At 54.3% G+C, this 14008-nt stretch overlaps 5 protein-coding genes across 5 annotated transcripts; 3 read left to right on the forward strand and 2 right to left on the reverse strand.

The window, feature by feature from the left end:
• Positions 1-215: 215 nt before the first annotated feature.
• On the forward strand, positions 216-1873 carry CC84DRAFT_1211702 (CBD9-like protein; the record flags this gene model as incomplete). The annotated part of the gene is made up of 4 exons (XM_018182395.1): positions 216-243; positions 305-637; positions 686-1443; positions 1496-1873. 4 exons carry the CDS (start codon positions 216-218, stop codon positions 1871-1873), a joined length of 1497 nt encoding a protein of 498 aa, XP_018042461.1.
• Positions 1874-2214: 341 nt separating this feature from the next.
• On the forward strand, positions 2215-3648 carry CC84DRAFT_1159466 (uncharacterized protein). Its single transcript, XM_018177243.1, has 5 exons — positions 2215-2348; positions 2425-2496; positions 2581-2615; positions 2669-2746; positions 2798-3648. Exons 1-5 carry the CDS (start codon positions 2335-2337, stop codon positions 3331-3333), a joined length of 735 nt encoding a protein of 244 aa, XP_018042462.1. The 5' UTR covers positions 2215-2334; the 3' UTR covers positions 3334-3648.
• Positions 3649-5315: 1667 nt separating this feature from the next.
• Positions 5316-7259, forward strand: CC84DRAFT_1159467 (alpha/beta-hydrolase). The gene is made up of 4 exons (XM_018177244.1): positions 5316-6494; positions 6544-6631; positions 6682-6753; positions 6809-7259. Exons 1-4 carry the CDS (start codon positions 5626-5628, stop codon positions 7115-7117), a joined length of 1338 nt encoding a protein of 445 aa, XP_018042463.1. The 5' UTR covers positions 5316-5625; the 3' UTR covers positions 7118-7259.
• Positions 7260-7747: 488 nt separating this feature from the next.
• Positions 7748-9833, reverse strand: CC84DRAFT_1080922 (uncharacterized protein; the record flags this gene model as incomplete). Its single annotated transcript, XM_018173912.1, has 2 exons — positions 7748-9019; positions 9108-9833. 2 exons carry the CDS (start codon positions 9831-9833, stop codon positions 7748-7750), a joined length of 1998 nt encoding a protein of 665 aa, XP_018042464.1.
• A 594-nt stretch (positions 9834-10427) lies between these two features.
• Positions 10428-12686, reverse strand: CC84DRAFT_1226004 (DnaJ-domain-containing protein; the record flags this gene model as incomplete). Its single annotated transcript, XM_018183580.1, has 5 exons — positions 10428-11806; positions 11837-12012; positions 12043-12111; positions 12145-12344; positions 12381-12686. 5 exons carry the CDS (start codon positions 12684-12686, stop codon positions 10842-10844), a joined length of 1716 nt encoding a protein of 571 aa, XP_018042465.1. The 3' UTR covers positions 10428-10841.
• Between the last annotated feature and the right edge of the window lie 1322 nt (positions 12687-14008).

A 14008-nucleotide genomic window follows, 5' to 3' on the forward strand; every position in this document is an offset into this window, starting at 1 on the left:
GGTGCTCGAGCGTTTCAGACGATTTAAAGACCTTTGAGACGCACGTCAATCGTACCCTTACTGTCCATTGTCTTGTCGATTTATCAATTTGGGTTATTCTTATACGACGCTTGGCAAGCCACTTCCTCCTTGTTCTTCAGCTGGGACCTCGGAGTCTTGACCTGCTGTTTTCTTCTCCCAACACCTACCTTGAGATGGGGCACACTAGGAGGAACATGCTGGCTGCTGGGCTTGTAGCCCTAGGTATGTGAGATCCCTTGCACCCTCAATTCCATATGTTGAAAAGTGTACTGACCAATAGCAGCCTCTCGTACCGCAGCTCAGGTGGCCAGTGTCTGCCCCACAACAGATGTCTGCTTTAAACTGAACATCCCTGAGAATACGGCCTCTTCTGGCAATGGAGACATCTTTTTCCAACTTTCCGCTCCAGCCACGTACAACTGGGTCGCTTTGGGCCAGGGCTCAAGCATGTCCGGAGCAAATATATTCGTGGTATATACAGCCGGCAACGGAAACGTGACTATATCACCACGTTTGGGAACTGGACATAGCATGCCACAATTTAACAGCGACGCGCAAGTGGCCTTGCTGGAAGGATCGGGAGTCTCGAATGGGAAAATGGTCGCCAACGTGCGCTGTGAGTACTGTCAGCGCATTCTGGACGCGTGAACTAATCGTTTCGCAGGTTCAAGTTGTAACAGCTGGTCGGGTGGCTCTGCAAGCTTCTCAGGAAGTAACGGTAATTGGATCTACGCCACTAAACAGTCTGGAGGTGCCCAGGATACTACTTCACAGTCTGCAAATATTGATGAGCATGACAACCAATCCACATTTCAATGGTCATACGCCAACGCCAAAGGCGGGAACAGTGTCAACCCTCTCGTAAACGCAGGAAGTTCGGGATCCGGAAATACAAGCGGAGGAAGCGGAGGCGCTACTACGAGCTGTGTACCCCGACAAGCTGGAGCTGTTGGAACTGGGACTGCGACTAAGGGCACCACGACCGGAGGAAGCAGCAGAGCCACATCAACCAAGAGTGTCGACCAAGATGACGACTCGTCCTACGGCCGCTCAACGACTTCCCCATCAGGCTGGACTCGTCCGACTGCCAGACCTACCGGCAACTCATGGGAAGGCAATGACAAGAGGGCATCTCTCGAAGAGCGTCAAACCATCAACTATTGCGATGAGAACGACCCCTCGAACACCGGTTTCACGCCAGTTGCTTCAGACGGTGGAGACAATTCGCAGAAGATGCTGATCGCCCACGGTGTCCTTGGCGCGCTCGCCTTCGTCATCTTCTTCCCTGCTGGCGCCATCGCCATCCGTCTCGCGTCGTTCACTGGTGTCGTTTGGTTCCACGCCGCGTTCCAAGCATTCGCCTACATCGTCTACATAGCATCTTTCGGGTTGGGTGTTTACATCGCTGGCGAAGAAGATTATGTTCGTATCTCGCCTGCTCCATCCCCTTGTAATTATACTGACATTGTGTTAGCTTTCCGAGGCCCACCCCATTATCGGTATCGTCGTCCTCGTCGTCCTCTTCTTCCAACCAATTCTCGGCCTGCTGCATCATGTCATGTACAAGAAGCACCACGCGCGTACCGCTTGGTCACACCTACACTTGTGGTTGGGCCGCGTTGCTATCACACTTGGGATAATCAATGGTGGGCTGGGACTTCAGCTCGCGAATGACGCCCCGAGGGCTGGTTACATTGCGTATGGGGTGATTGCAGGCGTTGTGTGGCTGGTGTGGGTCGCTGCCATAGCCCTTGGGGAGAAAAGAAGGACTCGAGCGGCGAAGGATGCCCATCTGGCCAATGCTGGGCATCCGGCAGCAGGGCACTATGCGCCAAAGGAGAACGGTACCTAAGTTTGAAAGAAGAAAGGGGTTGGATGGTTGAAAAGTGGCCAAGTCGAGCTTGGAGAAAGCTCTGGTACGCTATATTGGGCGCGCGTATGTTACATAGTACCAGATTCTGCCCGCCCTTTCCGGAGCATAGTTCCCGAGCCAATCCGTACATAGAACAAGTCAACATTACACGTACAATTCTTCACCTCGAAACGATTCAATGTCCGCAGCTGAGAGTCGCGCCTGTCATTGGGGTCAAGCGACCCAGTCCGTGCGCGCTAAACTCGATTCAACCGAGGGGCATCCCACGTGATTCATCTCCCGTTGCCAGACGATTTTCGGCGGGCCCTAGGCAGTCAACAAACAACCACACGCTTCCCACTTCACTCACCCGCCGAGGCCACATTTATTGCCGCCACGACTCGACACACTTACAACTGCAACAACTTACGCCACGCACACTTGTGGCTGCATCGATCAAAATGGGAGAATCAAGGTACGGCCGCCACACTGCACATCCGGGCAACATGCACACAGTCGGCGATCTTTCACTAACATTGCGTTCCTTGTAGACAAGAACTCGTCGCATGGCTGAACAACCTCCTCCAGCTCAACATTACCAAGGTCGAACAATGCGGCACTGGGTACGTCACCAGATCGCGGCTCGGAGGGGTCGTGTGCTGGAGCACATGGGATATCGGCAGGAGCGGATGCTGACGGTCGAACAGGGCAGCGTTATGCCAGGTCTTTGACAGCATATTCTGTGAGTCTGCCACTACTGTTTGGTCGCTATACAACAGAGGCTAACGACCCCAGATGACGTGCCCATGGCAAGGGTGAAGTTCAACGCCAACACCGAGTACGCATACCTACAGAATTTCAAGATATTGCAGAGTAGGTCCAGCAGCAGCGAGGAGAGAGGAGACGCGCTAATGTAATGGCCAGACACATTTGCCAAACACCATGTCGACAAGCCAATTCCCGTGCAGCAGCTGGTCAAGTGCAAGATGCAAGACAACCTCGAGTTCCTCCAGTTTGCCAAGAGGTATTGGGACCAGTACTTCCCCGGCCACGAATACGATGCGCTCGCCCGCCGTAACGGACAAGGTGGACTTGCCAGCACTGGCGCACCTGCAGCTCGCGCAGCCCCTGCCGCCGCCGCCCGGAGAGCCCCCGCTGCAAGCAACTCAGCAGCCCCGCGAACCCGGACACCGCTTGGTGGTGGAGGAGCCGCGAGCGCTGCTCTCCGTGAGGAGAATAACGTGTTGAAAGAGACTGTGGCAGGTCTTGAACGTGAGCGGGACTTCTACTTCAGCAAGCTGCGCGACATCGAGCTGCTGATCCAACAAGCAATGGAGGCGGACCCGGAACTCGAGAAGGACGAGGGCTTGCTCAAGCAAATCCAGAACATCTTATACTCGACCGAAGAGGGTTTCGAGATCCCCGCTGAGACTGAGGCTGGCGAAGAAGAGACGTTCTAGGCGGTTTTGATTGATGCATTTGAGCGCGGGGCAAAGGCTGGGATACCATTTCCTTAATGTTTGGTTCGACACGAGTCACGAAAAGAGTTGTGAGGAGGAAGAGGTAGCTTTCGTGAACGAGGTTGATCGTTGATGGAGCAGGGCACGCATCACCTGTCTACAGGTGCCGGATGCTCCGTGCACCAGTAGGCACAAGGCAAGCACATAGTGAGCAAGACTTCTGTGAAAGCGGCGGACTAGTGCATAATTCCAACTCTCACATTTTTCGTTCAAGGTCCTTCCCACCATGCACATTTCGTCATCCCCAGGTCTTACTTCAGCGCTACATTCCTTCTGCCTCCACCTTCTCTTGTCCCCTCAGCAGGTTCCTTTACTTAAAGAGGATCCTGCCGCTACCTATGCCCTTCCCGCCCCCAAAATGGGGGCTCATCAGTCCCATTTAGGGGAACTCCATTAACACCAGTAATATAATCAAGGTCAGATCTCCTCATCTTTTAGAACGTAGGAGGGAATTGTGCAATATCCTGGGTCACTGCAGCACAGCCAACCTTCAGGGAATACACTGGCACAGAAATTGAGATTTTCTTGGAAAGGCTGCGCAACGGCAGCCGGAACACTGTTCCTAGAGAATATAAAGGGGGAGGCGAGCGAATCGAGAGCTCGAGTGCAATACGGGAGAAATCCTTGATCACACTTCAAGTCTTGTGCTGCGATGATCATGACACTCCACAGAAGGGCGATCGTGGTAAGGGCTGCGATAACATTGTCCAGGAGGTGATTGGCACCCGGTGAAGTACTGGTAGATCGTGTTTGCGTTGTTAAGTGATGCGGCAGGAGATTTCATGTATAGCCCACGGAATGGATTCGGGGGGGGGGGGGGGGATAAGGTCAATTTATCTTGTGATCAGGAACATAGTGCAGAGTCAACTGTAGTGTTGTGCTGTGATTTTACATGCGGACGTGATCTGGGTTCTGCGAGTGTAACGACACACCTGCTCCTGTTCCTACAGGGATACTGACAGGATGTCATGATACGGAAACATCAGTACCTTGAGATCCATCTCTAAAGTTATATTCCTCACCATTCCTTCGTCCACGTAACCACTGTGAAGCCTCATGAAGCTAGGTAGTATCCTAAAAGCCACATTTAAAGTTTCGACTTCGCTGTGTTCACGGGCTTTCATAACGCAATGGTAACACATATCCGTGGCCATTCGCGCATTAATTGCGTGTTCAATTCAGGTTTTCGAGTGAGTCCCCGCACAACGCCCCCAGAGATGATGCCCAGACAGCATCTGGCGGAATTGGAGTTCAAGCTGTGGAAAATGTGGCGTTCAGCGTCTTGAGCTAGGCAAGTTCTCCTCTCTTGTCACAATTTTGGACAGTACTGCAGCCCATCTGTTTGGTTTTTCCATGATCCAGGTCTTTTCTTGATCATCGCTGGCTGGTTTGCATAACGCATGGCCAAATACATAACACGGGCGCCGAAAATAGTGCAGTTGAACTTGGTCCTCTCACTGTGGTTGTGAAGATAGCGGAATTGAATGTGTTCAGGCACACCGGCTCCCTCTTTGAGTTCCCTACAGTGCTCGTTAGCAGATGTCGTTTTCAAGGCCTTCGAGACCTCCAGCCCGCGAGAGGCTAACGGGTAACCGGCCTGGTCGTTTCATGATCCCATTGAATTGAGCTACCTGGTACAATGGGCAGACGCGCGTGAAAAGATGCGTTTTGATCAGAGTAATGCGTGCTGTAATGCCAATAGCCGTGATGCCTTGGCATCAACCTTCGGGGCTTAGGAACTCCATGCTACCCTGGGCAAATATATGCCGCGGAAACAGGGTCAAAGGCTTAAGGCGTGTCGTAGTGGGAAAGGAACGGCGTATCACATATCAGAAGTGGACCTCATGGTAGTCTAAGACCTTACCTCTTGAAGACTAGCTAACACCCCAACTACGTCCCCGCAGCGGAGCGCGCTCCATGCCTCACCTATCCTAGAAAGGTCATCAGGGTTTCCTCTCACCACACTCGCCACAATGCTAACAAAGAGCTCCCGGAGCTACCCTCTCCCGTACCGAGCTATTGCTCCACGTGCATACACCCCGCATCTGAAGCCGTCGAGTCTACCCCGCCTGACCTCATAGCTAGCTCTGCGGATGCGGAAGTCAATTTATATGAGCAGACCATCACCCCAGCGTGGTTCCGTTGATCCGCGTCTTCCTACGTTGCCTGCTCCTGCTCCACGGATTTGTGAACAGACCCTCCCGCAACAATTGGCACTCTACGACCGAAACGATGGGTAACTGGTCCGACCTCCCCGAAGCGCTCAAGGGAAGCTTCGACAAATTCACCGAGCTGCTCCAGTCGGATGGCCAGCTTAAAGCATTCACAACCTCTAATGCAATTGACAAGCCGGCAACCTTCGGCATCAAGTCCAGCGGTTCCGACAACACTCTCCTCATTGAAGTCAGCAACGGCTCCGCGAAGGCCAAAGCCGGCTCGTCCAAAGATGCGCTCTTCACGCTTTCCGCTCTCCCGGAGCAGTGGGAGCAATTCTTCAAGGATGTGCCAGTCGCGCCGTACCAGAGCTACTGGGGCATGTTCGGAATGAACATCAAGCAGAAAGGCATCGAGGTACAAGGCGACGAGACTCATTTCGCACACTGGACGCATGTCTGGCGACGCGTGCTCGAGCTTGCGCACGACGCGCAGTGTGGCCCGATGAAGGAGGACACGCAGCCGGAGCCGACGCATGACTACTTGACAGGCAAGTACGTGTTCCTCGAAGCCCCAGTGTGGGGTAAGACCAAGGTCTTCTACGAGTACTCTGGCGAAGGCAAGCAGCCTATTGTGTTTCTCCACACAGCAGGTAGCGACAGTCGACAGTACCATGGCGTGATGAACGACTCGCGGATGCGCTCGAGATGTACGATGTACGCCTTCGATCTACCTGGACACGGAAGGAGCTTCCCGTCGCAGCAGTACTTCCCAGGCGCACACACAAACACTGAGGACAGCTATGTTGGCATCATTGCGGCTTTCGTCAAAACATTGGGTTTGCGACGGCCGATTATTTGTGGCGCCAGTATGGCTGGCCAAGTGTGCTTGGCCGTTGCAATCAGGCACAAGGAAGTCGGAGCCATCGGCACCATTCCACTGCAAGGGTCAGTCTATCACGAGAATCGCGTGGAGAACGTTGCTAACATCGCATAGGTCTGAATACCTCAACATGGAGCGCCAATGGCATGACCGGTCACCATACGTTAATCAGTCGCTGTTCAATCCTGAGTGGGTCTATGGAGTGAGTTTAGACCTTAATCGCGCTGTTCTAATCATGCTAAGCAAGTAAAGATGATGTCGCCAACCGCACCGCTCGTAAACAAACAGCTCATATGGCACCTCTACAGCGCCCAAGCATATGGGGTATGCTCCCACTACCCACCTTCTTTCTCGTTCTCCTCACTAACACCCCACCCAGATCTTCCACGGCGACCTCGACTTCTACTTCGGCGGCTGGGACGGCCGCTCCCGCGTCGCCAACATCGACACGAACCAGTGCCCGGTCTACATGCTGACCGGCGAGTACGACTGGTCCAACACGCCCGAGATGTCGCAGAAGACGGCAGAAAAGATACCGGGCGCAAAGCACAAGGCGATGCCGGAGCTGGGACACTTCCCCGCGACGGAGAACCCGGCGAAGTTTGTGCCGCATCTCATTGAGGCGATTGAACATATTCAGAAGGTGAGGTCTAGGAATTTGAGCACAATGAGGTTGGGGACGGAGTAGGAGGTGAGGTGAACGTGTAGAATATGATGATGGGATCAGTTAACAGTATGGTCGGGTGGCGTGGTACATCCGCCATGTAAGTTCGCCACATGTCTGGTAATGATATTCACGTATCTAGCAAAACCAAGGCACTACACCCTGCTCCATGCAGTTATCTCAACGTGACTAGCAATTACACACCCAGTCCTAGGCCTCTTGCTGTTGATCTAGCAAAGCCGCCAGTGGAAAGCTTCCTACCCTACCTTGTATCCAGCCCCACACCTGCACTAACAATCCGCTCCCACCTCCATGTTGTGATATCCCCTCCCACAGTTGCACTTCTCGCGCGCTGTCACCGGTGCCTTTTGTTTCGACCCGCATCCGCTAACCCTCCGAGTACTTCTTTCTTGGATGAGGGTCACCAAAGACAAGGTATTGTGTCGCGATGCCAACAGAAGGTTTCTACCGCAAATTGTTTGGAACCGATGGAGTGCGTAACATGTTCAGGCTTACGCAGACGAAGCGCGGACCCGACCACAACGCTTTCGTTGTGGGTGGTGCAGACTTACGACGAGCAGAGTAAGGTTTTAGGGAGAATCGCTCGACCATCGTAGGTTTGCCTGAGCTACTCACCCTTGAGTGGAAAACTTATCACCGTATCTCTAGCTTCTCCCGCACAGGGCCTGCATCCCTCCAAGCATGCGTATGCACATGTCCCACAGCCACTCTCTGCCACGTCCCTCTACTCCGTTGCACGCACATAACATTTAGCGTGGACCACCTTGTATCTTCAAAAATCTCATCAAACAGTTTTTCCTTATGCTCATATCCGTTTTCAACCAAGTATGATAAACATGGGCCATGGTAGGAGCCATCTTGCAGCATAGTTTGCCACTCACTGAGTCGCAAGAGCCGGAAGCTGCCCTCGTGGTCGGTGATGTTGTCGATACTCTGCAGACCATAGAAGATACCGCAGCGACCAAATTGGTTGTATACGAAGTGTATGTGCGGTGTCACTGGGAGATTTGCTCGTGTGTTAATGAGTTGTTTCTCGCTCTGTTTCAGGGAGAAGGCGTCCAAGGTGACGACCTCGCCTTCAAAATGTAATACTGCAGATGATTTGGTGTCGATCTCTAGGTTGGATGATTTTCTGAGGAAACTATCTCCTAGCGGTAATCCACCTGGCCAGTTGAGATAAGCCGGGACGTCTTTGTAATGCACGCATCCTATCCAGCCCGACCAGCTCCAACTAGGATGCGGAAGCTCAGTGACCCTGCGGACTACAGAGTTGATGGGTGTCCATAAGAGTGCAAGATCAAAGAGTTGTATTGGCAACCCTGCTGTGAACCTCCAGCCGAAAAGCTTGCTCAGTTGCGTTTGGACCCCAGTGAATGCGTTAATGATATCAGCCGGATACCCCATTTTCCTGGCAGTGTATTCAGGGACAAATTCTTCATACCATTGGAAATCTTCGATGGGACTGTACAATTTGTTCCTTTTCTTTTTATTTTCGCTTGTCAGGCGTACAGATTCAAGTGTGGTTTGGAGATAGGTTCTATCTGCGGCGCTATGAACATAGCTGTCTTCAGAGAGAAGCTCTCTCTTGCACTGGAAATGGACCTGCTCCTCGAGAAAGATGATGCTTCGGTTGGACAATAGTTGTTCCTGGAACGTCCAGGCTCGGGTGTGATAGATGTACTCAGTCTCAGTCGAGTCCAACTTCAAATTCGGTCGCTTTATCACACTGAGACCTGGGGCAATGTAGACAGCCGATTTGTTTCTGGTGGTGGGGGATATTCCTGACAAGCCAGCATCGGCAGAGTTTCCACTAAAGCATATAATTGTGGCGACTGCGCAGCTGTAGATTGAAGACATCTGAGTGATCGCCGTTGCTTTGTTGATCACATCATCTTGAATGATGCACTTTGTCGGTCAGCTTCAAGCAACCTCCGGTCTTTTCGCGTCGTACCATTGTGTCTACCCACAGGTATTGCTCACCCAGACTCCTCACCAAAGTCATCGAGTCTAGGATAGTCTGGGTGATTGGCTGCGTCAACAGGCTGCCCTTTTCCAAAAGTCCTGGATAGTTGCTTTGGAGAGTGAGGAACTGCTGCGAAGTACCCCAGACATAGCTGAGGGCGAAAAAGCGGTCGCTGAAGTGCCCCTGCACGAGACAGTCGTTCTGAACATCAATTAGTAGTAAGGTATTTCGCTCGTTTTTCGCTTCGTCTCGATGCCTGTTGCAACCTTCTTCGATGTGCTGACTTTCGCATTCGTTCAGCCAGCTTTGGATCCTATCGATCTCGACTAAATCACGCTGTATCGATCTGCTGCTTTGACATTTCTTGACCCTGAAATCTCGTAGGACCGTATCGTCTCCGTCGAGATCGGTGCCTTTGTCATGACAGAAAATATTCGCCCCCATCCAGTCCAGTTCTATGTTATCGGGCGTGTTATCAACTATTCCTTTCTCGCTCGCTCGCTCTCGAGCTCTTAGGATGTGTCTGCATAAGCTGCAGTAGTTCAATGGCTCATCCAGGTGCTCGCAGTTGACAAAACCATTGTTCAGCCAGGCTGCTGTACCAATACGGCGATAGTCTCCCTCGTCTACCGCAAGCTGGCAAGGCGTACAGAGCTCCCCGTCCTGAACTCCATCTCGGAGGTGACCCCAGGCGACACGACGCTGGTATGACTCGAGAAATTCAGCTGGCGCTGGTTCGGGCGCATCGGTTGGCATCTTCGATGAGAGACGTGTTGTGGCGTGCGGAAATGCGATGATGCAAAAGCGAAGGTTCAGGGAGTACTTCGTATGAGCACAGGTGGGGCAGCTGCATGAAGCAAGAGCGAGCCTGCAGCCAACGCGTTTGCAGGCCTGACACGGGGTAGAACCCATATTGAGGCTCAGACAGGTTACTGGCGTTTCCGACGGTTCATATGCTTGCATCCCCGACACAGTGGGCTTGCATCATGTAAGAGGGTCGTTGGGCACAGACTTTGTCAGTTGTTCACCTGCAACCATGTTATCAATTAGAAGGAAGGAGCGGACAGACGCGTAGAATCCATGCCGGTATCTCTTCGTATGTATTCACTCCTTACAAAGTCACGTTGATCACAATCCATGTGTTCAGGTTGTTTCATATTCCATTTCATTGATGCCCTACATACAAGCGGAGCGCACACCTGCACTCAACGCCCCCGATTCACTTCCACCCATGTCCACGCTCAACCATCGCACCTCTCTCAACCAACCACATCGCTCCCCGTCGTCGTCATTCAGTGTTATCGTAAATCATATGCAGCGAACGGATAAAAGAGTGACTTCGCAGAATCACGTACTACCAAACCAAAGACGCCTACAAATGATCCGCCATGTAGGCTTGTGGTGGGAGAGCTAAGACAGGTGTAGCAAAGATCAAGGCAGGCTTGATCGCAGAGAGGATAAGAAATACATCATGTACAGGAAGTTCGCTACAGTTCGCAAGCACCAGATTGGCGGTTGCGAGGGTGGTAGGGAGACGGCTAAAAGCACAAAACAAGCAAATCAAGCCTGGTCTCTCGACAAACCGGAACAAAATATGAAAACAAGGACAACAAAACAAGTGAAGCAAATCAACTCCATGTAGCCGTGTCGAGAGCCAGGTATGGGTATCCAGCTGTAAACGTTTACTGTTGTGTATGAGTCGTGTGCTGTTGATAATATCTTTGGTTTGCAATTCAAAGCCTCCAACGCGAGGCATGCACGCCTCTAGAACACATAGGTAGCATGTCTGCCTAACGCAGGCTTCTGGTAGTCTCGATCCCGGTCACGGGCGCTGCCGCTCTGGGGTGCCCACCGAACATCTTCAGGACCGATCTTTCGTGAATAGGACACTTTGTCCGGCGAAAAGCTCGTTTGACGGCGTGCGTTCTCACGTCGCGCCGCGTCAGAGCCAATCTCGCCATAGAGGGGACGAGATCGACCGCGATCCTCGCCCATGTTCATAGTGGTTGCGGAGCGTCCGAGTGGCGGTGGCGGGACCGAGGATTTACTAGGAGTAGCTGCGGTGTATCGTGCGGAGGAAGCTTCGGAAGGTCTGTTGGCACCCATGGGAGGACGAGTGAGTGGAGTGAGTGGCGACGGCGAGCGATGGCGCTGTCGCTCTGGTTCACGTAGCACTGGCTCGCGTAGCACAGTGCGATGACCGTTAGCCAGTCCCATGTCCTCCGGAGCTAGGCTGACACCTCCTCCAGGCGTGGGGTAGTAATAGCGCTTGGTGGAGGCAGGAGGGGGGATGGTAGGGTAGGCCTCCGGGCTGCTAGATCCGGAATCATGCGGTGTGACTGACTCACGGAGCCCGGAGGGGCGAGGCACAGTCGATGTTTTGCGGCTGGTAGGCGAAGCTTGTGGCACGGAAGGCATCGTCTCAGAGCGACGGAACATTGGTGTCGGGGATGTCTCAGACCGGCGGTGGTCGCGCGACGACTCTGTGTAGGATCGATGCGGCGTCACGCGCGGCACGTGTATTTCAGCCGGCGAGGATGACGAGTGCTTGAAGGCCGGAATCTTTCTTTCCTCTGGTTCCCAGTCAACGATTTCGGGAGCTTTGCGGTCTCGGCCTGGTGGTGAGTGGCGATCCCTCGGGCGTGCAGACGAGCGACGAACAGCCTCTGGCCTGTCTCGTCGAGAGCGGCTGTCGCGGCTGTCGTAGTAGTCGCGTGAATCGCGCACGTCTCGGATGTCTCGCGAGGAGTTGGTCCTACTGGGTGAAGGCCGCTCAGCGTCCCCCTTTGCGCTCATGCGAATGTAGCGAACCGCATCGTTTTCTTGTGCGCTCAGCTTCTGCTTGCGATCGTACTTGTCCTCGTACGAGCGCCTGTCTTCTGCCTTACGGCGAAGGTCAGCGGCCGCCTTGCGCGCCTCGTCTTCCTCGGCGCGTCTGCGAGCATCGTCACTGCGTCTCTTGTACTCTGCCTCATAGCGTGCTTTTTCGTCTGCAGAATGGTCGCTCTCACGTTCCCTCTCTGTTGCGACGTGTCTGCGATCTCGGTCTCGCTCCTTGTCGCGCGACTTCTTGTAATCCGATCTCGTTCGGTCGGAGGACTCTCGTGTGGTCTTCTGCGGACTCACCTTCTCGCGAGAGCTACGCGAGGTGGTTTGTTTTGGAGGATATGCTTCGTAGGTATCGTACCTGCGCGAGCGGTCCTCGTAGTACCGGTCGTCGCCGTGTCGCGATGACTTATGGTCGTCGTAGCGTGCGGGTCCGGTGGCCTTGAAGCTCGCACCAGCGGGGGCTTGTGTGCGAACGTCGTAGCGTGCCGTGCGGATGTCTGGTCCACTGCCGCTGGCGCCTCTCGCAGCCTTTTCTTTGCGTAGAGCCTCGAGTTTCACCTCGGCATCGTAGCGAGCACGCGCCTCTTCCTCGCCGACGAGTTCATAGGCCTGCTGGATCTTGTGGAACTCCTCCTGCTTCTGCAGCTTCAACGACGGATCGGTGACCTTGTCGGGGTGGCACTTGAGGACCAATTTCCGGTATGTCTTCTTGATGGTCTCGATGTCGACGTCCTTGGCCAGGCCTAGCGCCAGGTACGGGTCTGGCGGCAGCGGGTCCATGGTGCGCGGCGATGGGGAGTTGGCGTGCCGAGGCGTGTTGTGTCGATGTTATAAATGCTGGAAAGCGGCGAAACAGAGCCGTGGCGCGTCCCTGAAAGGGTGCGGGATAATGCTGGTTCGGGGTGTGGCGAGGTACGTGGCTCGCCTTGGCTCCAGGCACCGTGGCGAGTGCGCTGTTCTGGTCAATGATCGTCAGGACGCGCTCGCATCCGCGGGCTGGTAAGGAGCGTGGAAGATATATGGCCGTGGCCGGGCAGGTTGTTCGAGCGGATGGTCGCTCGCGGCAGGAGCGATGAGGTAAGTGGAAGGTAAGGCGGGAAGGCGGGAAGGTTCCAACGCCAACGCCGTCGCAAGGGAAGCCCGTAGAAGGTAGAAGCCGGACCAGAGACAAGTCCGCAGGCGATGCAGCACTGGATAAGCAAATGTCGCACTCTCCAGCCAGCGTCCGTAATGCGGCTGTGTCTGAAGCACCCTCTTGTCTCGCCCAGACGGTGCTTTGTTATGGCAACGACCCGGAGACGACGATGCGGGTCGTTCTGGCGGTGAGTGACGTACTGCTTGGGGCTTAACACACCCGATGGAGCCAGCCCAGACGCGAGCGTCGAATTGGAATTACAAACGAGCTGAGAATCGAAGGGGATTTCGAAGAGGAGCAGAGGGTAGTGCAGCGTGCAATGGTGTAGGCCGGGCCACGGTAATCAATGGCGGACGCAAGGCTCCGCTGCTGTTGCTCGCTCGAGGCTATCTAGGGACAGTCCAGCAGCACCTTGCTCATTCTCCCACGCATGCGCTGCGCAGCGCACTACATGCTTTCGGCATCTGGGGCTGCAGCAGCCAATGCGCGTCAGCTCCGCCCTGAGGCCGATTCAGCGACTGCGCTCCACCGCTGCTGACGCGAGGTAGTCAGTTGCCAGCTCTTGGGGGATCGCACCCACTGGCCATGGCCAGTCACACGTTGTGAGACCACCATCGATCCACGCCCCGTCCACTGCCAGACGGAGAGCCACAAGCCACCCCAGATCGCACAGACCAGAGACCGACTGCGAGACCTGCTGCATGCACTCTGCGTCGCGGGCACGGCGGCTACAAACACACGCCCAATCACGTCGGGCTGCGGCCACATGAAGCGTTTTGGGACCTGAGACTGCCCACGCTGCCATTGGGCCGACACGCCCTCCTGCGGCATCCAGAACCCCCCGAGCAAGAATCCCAAGAGTCGCCGATAGCACCACGCATGCCCAATCAGATCCAGACGGCCTCGCTTGCAGAGACATTTGCAAGGCATGACCAAGACAAGAGGCTGCGGGAGCAGAGCACATCCA

Source organism: Paraphaeosphaeria sporulosa, assembly GCF_001642045.1.
Source record: "Paraphaeosphaeria sporulosa strain AP3s5-JAC2a unplaced genomic scaffold CC84scaffold_1, whole genome shotgun sequence".
NCBI classification, from domain to species: Eukaryota; Fungi; Ascomycota; class Dothideomycetes; order Pleosporales; family Didymosphaeriaceae; genus Paraphaeosphaeria; species Paraphaeosphaeria sporulosa.

Bases quoted from the DNA above. Each gene is read 5' to 3' on its own strand.
- CC84DRAFT_1159466 (XM_018177243.1), top strand. The intron at 2,497-2,580 runs GTACGTCACCAG...ACGGTCGAACAG, and splicing joins GTCGAACAATGCGGCACTGG to GGCAGCGTTATGCCAGGTCT. The intron at 2,747-2,797 runs GTAGGTCCAGCA...TGTAATGGCCAG, and splicing joins GAATTTCAAGATATTGCAGA to ACACATTTGCCAAACACCAT.
- CC84DRAFT_1159467 (XM_018177244.1), top strand. From the start codon at position 5,626: ATGGGTAACTGGTCCGACCTCCCCGAAGCGCTCAAGGGAAGCTTCGAC. The intron at 6,495-6,543 runs GTCAGTCTATCA...AACATCGCATAG, and splicing joins GGCACCATTCCACTGCAAGG to GTCTGAATACCTCAACATGG. The intron at 6,754-6,808 runs GTATGCTCCCAC...CACCCCACCCAG, and splicing joins ACAGCGCCCAAGCATATGGG to ATCTTCCACGGCGACCTCGA.